This window comes from Gossypium raimondii, chromosome 10, assembly GCF_025698545.1.
Source record: "Gossypium raimondii isolate GPD5lz chromosome 10, ASM2569854v1, whole genome shotgun sequence".
Lineage (NCBI taxonomy): Eukaryota > Viridiplantae > Streptophyta > Magnoliopsida > Malvales > Malvaceae > Gossypium > Gossypium raimondii.
The window spans coordinates 53709855-53720337 of NC_068574.1; the positions used below are offsets into that span (position 1 = coordinate 53709855).

General features: G+C 30.9%; 1 protein-coding gene across 1 annotated transcript; it reads right to left on the reverse strand.

Moving 5' to 3' along the window:
* Nucleotides 1-4682: 4682 nt before the first annotated feature.
* LOC105777663 (vacuolar protein sorting-associated protein 60.1) lies at nucleotides 4683-8114 on the reverse strand. Its single transcript, XM_012601027.2, has 7 exons — nucleotides 7838-8114; nucleotides 7521-7672; nucleotides 6852-6945; nucleotides 6222-6293; nucleotides 6027-6138; nucleotides 5615-5751; nucleotides 4683-5178 (listed from the first exon to the last, which is right to left on the reverse strand). The coding sequence occupies exons 1-7, from the start codon at nucleotides 7904-7906 to the stop codon at nucleotides 5125-5127; spliced, it is 690 nt and encodes a 229-aa protein (XP_012456481.1). The 5' UTR covers nucleotides 7907-8114; the 3' UTR covers nucleotides 4683-5124.
* Between the last annotated feature and the right edge of the window lie 2369 nt (nucleotides 8115-10483).

The following is a 10483-nucleotide window of genomic DNA, read 5'->3' on the forward strand; positions in this document are numbered from 1 at the left end:
CTAGCTCGTGTGGAAATTCCTAGGCCGTATGGATCTTAGAAACAACTCTATTTAATCGATTTTGGCTTATTTTTACTCCTTTCACTCTCAAATGCTTTCCTAAGTATAGAAACATGAATTTAAAGGATTAGGAGCATCAAATTCACTAATTTACATAATTAATCATCCAAAAATGCATTAAGAATGGGATTAAAATATGTTACTTTTATAGCTTATCAACAACCCTAGAGTCCGCCATGAAATAGATGTAGAAGGAATGCCAAGACTTTAAGTGAAGAGTATGAGCCTGTGCGCCAAGTATGAGAAACCACGTAGATGGAGGAAGAGGCAAAAAAACATAAGTATGGCAAGCGGACATTGAGGAATCTGCCAAAAGTGATGGAAGCCAATAAGGCATGGGCAAATACCCAACGAGAATTAAAGGAAGATAGAACAGGCGATAGCTGACCTGTTCATGGAAATAAAGAGAGGAAATATCCGAGGATCACAAGTAAGGATCCAAAATGAAGAGCCACCAAAGGAAGCTCAATGTAGTTATACCCGAGAAGTAAATCTTGTGAAAAGGAGGGGAATCTCACTCCCAATATAAGGATACTATCCAAGGGATAGTGTGTCTGTCAAGATTGTTCCTCTTTAAGGAAAGTCTTATGCGGGTATACCATAGAAAAGATAGCTCTGTAAGTAGGAAACGAGTAAGTAATATGGCAGAACTCGCATAGTCGCTGGAACAATAAATTATGGGTTCACCAAAGGGGCGAGTCATGCTGTAAGTCAACACAACATGGAATGCCAATGAGTCCACCGGGACTAATGTATGGCTAGAAAGGGTCTGCTAAGGATTGGTACAAATAAATCTGGTAAGGAATATATCTCCTAAGAATTCTTGGACGGATAGTTGAAAAGGATACCAAAAGGGTTCATAATGGGAAGCCGACAAACAACTAGGTCAATTTAAGATCGACAAACTCCCCGTGTAAGGGGGAAAAGTAAGGAAGGAAATATGAGAAGTAAGGAATGGATTTGCTGATATAGCGATACGTTTGGGATACGGTCGAGTGGAGAGTTTGACTAGAGGAAGGTTTCATGGCGAGCCATTACACAAGGAAACCCAACATTGATTATGAAGAGACAATACTTTCTAGCGGCAGATGTAATAACGTTTAGATATCTGATTAGTTTGGTAATGTGTGAAAAACTTGATATCCATTTAACAGATGTCATTATAGTCTATTTGTATCGCTCATTATATAGTGAAATTTATATAAAATTTCTAAAAGAATTTAAATCCCAAAAGGATATAAAGATTCTTGAGAAAATTGCTCAATCAAATTAAAGAAATCCTTATATTGATTAAAACAATCTAAATGTATATGGTACAATCGTCTTAATGAATATCGATTTCATGTTTTTAAGACATATTTTGGTTTAAACATTAATCTTTGAATATTATTATAAATTTCCAATTTTACAATATATTTCATTATATCATTTTGTGAGTTGTTTAAATTTTAAATTGAATTTTCTCTTAGCAATTGCTATTTATGAATAGAAGTCTGAAAAAATACATGTGAATTTGAATTTGTGATAGTTGTTTATGTTGATGATTTAAAATTATTTGAGCTCTTATAGAGCTTCACAATACAATATATTATTAAAAAAAATTTGAGAGGAAATATTTTAGGAAAAACAAAGTTTTGTGCCGTCCTGTAAATCGAACATTTAAAGGATGTAATTAATGTCCGTCAATTACCTTTTACAAAAAAGTTTTTAAAGAGATTTTACATGGATAAAGCATATTTATTGAGTACTCCGATAGTTGTAAGATCACTAGATATGGATAAAGACTCATTTCATCCTTATGAGAATGAAGAAAAGCTTCTTGATCATGAAGTACCATATTTAAGTCCCATAGGGACATTAATATATCTTGCAAACAGCATACGACCTAATATAACATCATTATAAGCTTGTTAGTAAGATTTAGCTATTCTCCAACACATAGACAAAAGAATGAAATTAAGCATTATTTAGATTTCTTAGAGGAACCATTGGTATGAAGTTATTTTATTCAACTTATTCAAATTTTCTATTAGTTTAACTATGTTGATGTTGAATATTTATTGAATCCATATAAAAGTTGATCTCAAACAGGATATTTATTTACTTATAAAAATATAACCATGCCATGACGTTCAATAAACAAACATTAGTTGTTATCTTTTCAAATCATGCAAAAGTAGCTGCAATGAATGAGGCAAGCCTAAAGTGCGTTTGGCTAAGGTCGTTGACCCAATATATATAGAAGCTATGTGGTTTACCTCTACGGGAAAAGATACCAACTCTCTTATACAAAGATAAGACAACATGTATAGCTCAATTGAAGATGGTTACATTAAAATGTTAGTATACAAAATGGAATGCATCAGCTCAAAGATGTAATGTGATGTTGACATTAGGGAAAATCTAAAACATTGTTGTACTATTTTCCTTTAATCAATGTTTTCCTTTAACGAAGGGTGGTTACATTGAAAGATTAGTATACAAGATTATATACTCATTTTCTTTCATTAAGTTTTATCCCATAACTTTTCTTAATAAAAATAAATCTGTTTTCAACTCTCTTAGCCCAACAATTATATAGATGACATCTCAACTCTATGAGGTGTTTCAATTTTCATATTTATAGGTTTTAAAAGAAAAAATAATCAACCCTTCTCATATTTATTATTACAACATCCCATGTAGTTCTATAACAACTATTATAATTTAATTTATTCTTTTAATAGTTTAAATCAGGGGTCAAAGTCATTTAAAATTCTGGCCTAACTAACATCCAAAAACAGGGAACTAGTGGGCAGAACATGGTTTCCAATTTGAGGTTGCTATATCTGATTAGGGATGTCACATGCAAACCCACTTTAGTTCATTGTCTTGTTTCTCAAGCTAGAAAGTGAGGGTAAACACACATCTCTGCCTCAATTCTACCTGCGGATAAAGCAATCCCTAGATGTAATAGCTTTTCTAGTTAATCTCTATAAATTATTATTTTAAAAATAAATTTCATGTTAGAAACAAATTTTCATTTACATATAAGATCTTATGAATTTTTATAAAAAAATGAAGTTTTAAAATATATATTTTAATTTTTGACTTTTAGAATCAATAATAAATTAATGAAATTTGTAAATTTATTATTATACCAATAATAATAATAAACTTTCGTTAGTGATTTAACACGGAAGAATGACCGAATTATTCAATTTCAATAACGCTAGTGATTAAAATAGATTTTTAAATCCAAATGACCGAAATAAGACAACACTAATAGTTGGGTGAATTTACTCTAAATTTTAATTGTTATGGAGCATGGGCCTCAATGAAATATAAAATCACAGGCAATTTACCCAAAAAAGTCTATTTTTTAAAAAATTACCGAAATGGGCCCGGTATTTTATTATTTACCGGAATTGACATTTTTCGGCAAATCGCGCCCACGTCAGCGTGATGTCAGGGGACGTGCCAGGAAATCGCGGCCACGTCAGCACGCTTTGCTGACGTGGCAACAAATCGCGTCCACGAGGGGGCAATTTGTTGCCACGTCAGCACTCCCCCCCAACGGTCCAAAAAAAACTATAAATACCCCCACCCTTTTTTTTTCACAAACTAATCCTCTCTCAAATTTCCTCTCAATTTTAGTGTTAAGAGAAATCATTGCAAATAATTAAATAAGATATTTTGAAAGAAGGTGGAAAGGAAGACTAAAGCATATTGACGAATGACGATAAAGTTAAAAAAATAAATTGAGAGAAATTTAAAAAAATTAGAGTCAAAATTTTAAAGGGTCAAAAGTTCTTTCACAATTATTCATAGTGATTTAAAAATAAGAATTACAAAATTAGCAATTAATAAAATCAAGAAATAAATTTTAATTATAATGACATTAATGATTAAAATCGGATGATAAAAATTTTCTATTGGTGATGGTTAATAGCAAAAAAGAATTCTTTTTAAGGAAAAGAAAAAAAGAAAAAGAAAAGCATTCAAACAATAGGTAAAAAGATCAACAAGAAAGTACAAATTGAACGATTCCGATTATTGACTTGATCATGGCTTGGGATGTCTAGCTTGGGTCGAAGGTCCGCCCAAAAAATAATAGAATTTGAATAAAAATAAAAATTTGAAAAATGTGTTTGAATAAAAAAATGAGGCCCGTTTTCTAAACGGATCGAGCCTCGGTTAAAAATTTTTGGCTAAGGCCCGACCCAAATAAATTAATTATTTTTTAATAAAAATTATCTTGTTGTTCCTAGTGTTTTGGTGCTGTTATTTTTGTGCTGTTTTTGTTGTTATTTTTGCTATTGTTTTTGTTATTTGTACTGGCCAATTTATCAACAAAAGCTTAATTTTTTTATAATTTTTTATAAAATTGTAGCCACATCAGCGCGCTTTGCTGACATGGCAACAAATCACCCCCTCGTGGACGCAATTTGTTGCCACGTCAGCAAAGCGCTCTGACGTGGCCACGATTTGTCGAAAAATGGCCCATTCCGGTAAATAATAAAATACCGGGCCCATTTCAGTAAATTTATAAAAAATTAAGCTTTTATTGGTAAATTGGCCTAAAATCACAACAATTTAATCTCCCTTGGATAAAAAATATAACTTATCAAATACTCGATGCAGATACAACAGCGGAGACTTCTCTATGATGCCATTGCAGAACTTCCTACCAAGATTGGGGGAATAGATATGTTTGCTTATACATGATACATCCTTGGCAATCCAAGTTCGAAAACCCTAACCTTTTACTTCTCAATCATGCAATGCAAACTCCCTTCTCCACTTTGCAAACTCTATTAGTTCTCAATCAGACATATAAAATGTTAATAATCAAAACATGACCCATGAATATTTCTTATGTCAACCTACATACCCCCTACTACACCTAAACCCACAGTATGATAGTGGCAACCAAAGATACCCTTCATCAAATGGATGCAATAATTGAGCCAATTCAATTGAAGTACCCATTGAAGTTAATTCTGCACAATATGTTTAAAAGGGCAGGCCTCATTCTCCTTGATCTATATTGCAGGCAGTAACACATTGTAGCAGTCCAACCATCTAACTACGGAGAGATGCTCGAGGAACAGTAGGCAAACCATGTTCATCCTCACCCTGCTCAACATCAAAGTTACATTAACTACAGATAAACAAGATAAATGCAACATTGAATCTCAAGTTCCTGATACCAGCGGCAATAAAAACAAATTATAACTACCAGTAAATTATAAAATCATGAGAAGCCAGCTATAAACAAAGTTAAGTAAAAAGATGGTCATATGTGGAACTGCAGAAAACACGGGGACTGACAATAGAGATCATGAGCTCAGACGCACAGCAAATCTTAATATCATTTGAAAACAAACTTTTTATCATATTGTTAAACGGCAGCTAAATTGAACCCTAAAGTGGGAAAAGTAATGACAGGTTTGAATAAAATATATGTACATGTATAACATAGAGAGTGAAGAAAAATGGGACAACAGCACAAACATCCCAATTTATAAGCACACTGCAAACCTATACTAAAACTGCAGGGTAACAGGTTTACCTGGGCAGCTGTTGTATTTCCTGTGGGTGCTGCAGGCAAGAACTCAGTGTCCACATCCGGTTCCTCCTTATCAGGTTGAAGATAAGAGGGGATGCCATCAGCTTCACTTCCCATGTCTGCTTCCAGAGCATCAAGTTCTGCAATCCAACATGGATCAGCATACAAATTTAAAGGGTAAGGAAACGAATACGTTATTATTTCACTACTGATTATACAAGGATGTATAAGTTACTATTTGCAAATCAAATAATAGTATTAATAATGAGGATAACAACGCCAATTTCTATAATTGGCTCACTCCAGTCTTATGAGTAAAACCAAATCACTATACTATTCCCAAATCATGCAAAAATAACGAGAAAACTTAAATAAAATGGACATGATTGTGACTCTAGGTAAGATCAAAGATTACCGCCCATGAGTTCTTCCTCATCAATGTAATCAGGAACATTATAGCTTCTACCCAAGGTCTCTTGGATCTCATTACTAACATCCATCATGTCCATCATTTCATCTTGCAAGTTCTATAGATAAAAAGAATCAAATGTCACCAGAAAATAAATTCTTTATAGCAGAAACCGACAGAGTGTATAAAGAGAGTACAGACATCTATGTCCTGAATGTTAACAGTCTTCATCATTCCTTTCAGCTCCTTGTTGGCAGATTTCAGGGCTGACATCTGGCACCGACAAGAAACATAATTAAAAATTCATAAGGTGACATAGTCATAAACAGTTTTGCAAGAATGTTTAAAAGAATTCATATCCTTCCGGCTAGATGATGCCAAAATGAGCAGAAAGAATTCATGAACCATGATATAGATTAATCATTAAGCACAAATTCAATGAAGAAACCTCTCCCCAGCAACAAATGGTATATCTCCTACCTCTCATGAGGTAGGCAGCCGATTCCAATAAGGGAACTGAAAAAGCTCCGACTGGATTGTCCTGAACTGTGCCCCTTTGGGCGCTACCAAGAAACACAAATGTTTTACTGTAAATATACCACAGCCCCAATAAATCCACCATAGCATGGAAGCATGGAATAAACATTTAATATCACGTACAAACTACTGCCTATGCTCCTTGAAAAGCATATACAGGAGCAGTTATCAATGAAAGAGCATATAACAATATTATATTAGAAAATATATATACTAGTTTATCACTTACAGCAAGTCCACATTCAGATATACAGAATGGAATTTATAACAAAGAAATTGAAGGCTACCACATACTGTTTGTTGAGCATCTTTAAGACCCTCAGAAGCAAAAGCAACTTGATCGAGGTTGAACGTCTGACTGTAAAGCATATCACGTTGCCCTTCATACCTATCAAAACCGATTAGTATCAGATATAATGAAATAGACACACAACTCACTTTGTAAGTTTTCAACCGCAAGAAATCAGTATTTATTGTAAGTTTTCAAACTAAAGAATTAGTATGTAAAAATGAAACTAGGTATAATAAAACAAATATCCCCCTTAACGGTACCACGAAAAATGAGAATCAAATAGCCAATTTTTTTTCTGATCAATGGATAAGAGGAAAGAATTGTCCAAGTTTGAACTTGGGACCTGATATCAATAAGGACTCATTCTCCACTAAACCAGTTGTTAGTTGACCAAATAACCAAATATTTAATACCAAAAAATGAAAAAAAAAAATACAACCTAAGCTGCAAATTTCAATCAAGCAAAAGATTAAACAAAAAGAATACGGCAAATTATATAACATAAAGTTTCCATAAAGACACGTGTAACTGGCTTAAATGACTCCATCCAACATCATATAATAACGTCAAGCATGAATTTTCGTAGTAAATATGTAGAAACCAGACAGAAATGAAGTACGTAATAACTGCGAGAAAATTAAGGAAAAATCTGGTAGGAAAGAAGCAAGTACATTCGTTTTTGCTTGAGAACCCTCATGGCTCGAGCTTTAATGGCCTCTTGAGCAGGGCCAGGCCTTGTCTTCTTTATCTGTTCCTTGTACCTACTAAGCTCAGCATCCAGTTTCTTCAACTTCTCCTCCACATTGTCCCCTCTTTTATTTATCTGATCACGAAAACTCCATTCCATCCATATTATTTCACAAAATAGGCAAAACTTTGAAATCAAACAGAATAATGAACCAGAAAAACCCTAATACAAAGAAATCAACAGATCAAACGAAAATGTTAAAGAAGTCAGAGCGAAAAGTAAAGTGAGAAAGAGAGAAACCCTATCGGAGGCATCTTGAATCGAAGGCGGCGGTTCCTTGTCTTTCTTAACGCCGAAGACTCGCTTCATCTCCTTTCCTTGGGAAAAAGAGGAGAAAGGGCTTTAAAATTGATTGTTGACTTCGATTTGAAAATAGAATTTGGAGAGATCGGCGGGGAAGACGAAAAGCTGTTTCTCAGTTCGTTTGCTTAGAGATTGCTTTCCTAGCCTTGTCTTTTTAATTTCACGAAAACAAATTTCAGTGAAGTACTGACATTTCCTTATCATATCCTCTAATAGTTATAATATATTTTTATATATATATATATATATATGTTCTTAAAGGCATCTTGCATTTCTACTAAAAAATAGTAATTTAATTTTTAATTTAAAAAAGCACACTGTCGCCTTTATAAATATCTAAAGTTACAACATCAATTTTTTTTATTTTAAGCTCTCACTAATTAATATATTTACAAAATAATTCTTTATATAAATTTAAAGCTTTTTTCTCTTGTTTTCTTAAGTAATATGAAATATGAGATATCTGTATATATAGAGCCATAAAAATATGTTTGCAACTTGTTCAAACAATGTGATATTTCTTTCTCTTTTAACTAATAATATAATATTAAATACTACACTATATTTTATAATTTTTACAAAATAATTTCTATTTTTTATATATTTTGTTAACATTTTCTCATATTATTAAATTATCTTTTAGATATTTAACATTGTTGCATTTTAGAATTGTTAGCATATACTGAAAAGACTATTTAAAAAAAAGAACAAATTGCACATATGAAACTTGTACATGCACTAATTTTCTATTCCATTTTAAATGTTTGAAATTAATATCCATGCAATTCTAATTTTTAAAATAATTTTTATTATTTCAATTTAAAAGTTATACTTTTAATTTTTTATTATTTATTTTATGTTATGTTATGAATGTTTGATTAATAAATAAATGGTGAGTATTTGGTACTCAAATAGTATTTTTTGTAATTTTAAAAATTGATATCTCTTTTTTAAATATTTTTAAATATTTTACTATACTCATTAATTTTTAATTCTAATTTTAATTTTATTTTCATCACCTAATAAATGCGGATAAATTTATTTCAAATGTATTTTGACTAGATAGATAATATATTTAAACATAGCATATAATTATGTTAAATAAGTTTTTTATAGAAATATATAATATACATAAAATATATTAATTATTTTTCATATTTTTATATCTAGATTAAATTACATTAGTAGCCACTTAACAATGATTTTTTGTTATTGAATTATAAAACTTACAAAATGATCACTCAACTATTAGTAATTTTTAAATATTTATTTGTTTATTATTTTACCATACTCATTTTATATTTTATAAATTTTTTACTTATAGAGTTAAAAATTTTATTTATAATGTAACAAATGTTAACTTTTGTAAAAAAAAAAATTTAAACTCTATAAGTAAAAAAAATATAAAATATAGTGTAGCCTTTAATTTTATGTTGTTAGTTAAAAGATGAAGGAATCCCACATTGTCTAGGAACAAGCTGCAAACCTATTCATGAGTCTATATATACACATATCTCACATTCCATATTGCTTTAAAAAACAAGGGAAATGAGAATTTGGATCTATATAAAGATTTATTTTGTAAGTTTTATTTCCACATTAATTGGTGACACACAAAAAAATAGTGCTACCACTTTGGGTTTTTATAAAGGCTTATTCTTGTAAATTTTTAAAAAAAATTTGTCTATTTTTATAATATTTAAAAAAAATGATCTTTTTTGAAAATTTAGTCCCAGCCGGGCAAAAGCGCGCCTACATCAGTGCAATTTTGTTGACATGGGGTAAAGCGCGTCCCCGTCAACATGCTTTTTTGAAATTTTCCCTTAAAACGCTTCCACGTAGGCGCGTTTTGGGTATTTCGGCCAATTCCGGTAAATAAAGTTTTAAGTGGCCCATTTCCATAAATAAAGTTGGAAATGGGCCTTTTTAAATAAAATAGTTGTGAAAATCAATTTTTTCTATTAAAATTTTTATTTATACTGTTAAAAGGTATCATGATTGATGAAATAACAAGGTAGTGGCACGATAAATACACCTCATGTTGATGTGTAGGACAACTTTAAGGGTAGAAATTAATAGAATTTGTAACAGAATAATCAATTTGCTCTTTAATCTAATTTACAATGAATAATTTGTCTATTTTTAATAGAGAGGGCAAAATGCTATTCAGTTCCTAATGTAGGAGCATTCATAGTACTTTAAAATGGGTAAACTACACTAGTACTCACCCAATTATTAGTGCATTTTTGTTTTGGTTATCCAACTCGATAATTTTTTTATTTAGTCACTAATGTTATTGAAGTTTAATATTTTTGTCACTCTTTCGATAAAGTATTAACGAACTAACCTAATCTTTTTATTGGTATAATAATAAATTTAGCCTTCTAGTATTTATAGATTTTATCAATTTGGTCTTAATTTCACAAATTTAGCCCTTAATTTTACACGCTCAGTAAATTTATTTTTAATTTTAAAAATTTTAAAATTGATAATAAAAAAACCTTTTAAAGAATAGAAACTATTTCAAATTTCTTTATCAATAAAATAAATAACAATTTAAAAAATAAAAATTTTATAATAGAG

Excerpts from the sequence above, each read along its gene's own strand:
- LOC105777663 (XM_012601027.2), bottom strand. The coding sequence starts at position 7,906 with ATGAAGCGAGTCTTCGGCGTTAAGAAAGACAAGGAACCGCCGCCTTCG. Across the intron at positions 6,294-6,851 it reads TTAAAGATGCTCAACAAACA|ATGTCAGCCCTGAAATCTGC; the intron begins GTATGTGGTAGC and ends TGTCGGTGCCAG. Across the intron at positions 5,179-5,614 it reads GAAATACAACAGCTGCCCAG|GGTGAGGATGAACATGGTTT; the intron begins GTAAACCTGTTA and ends GATGTTGAGCAG.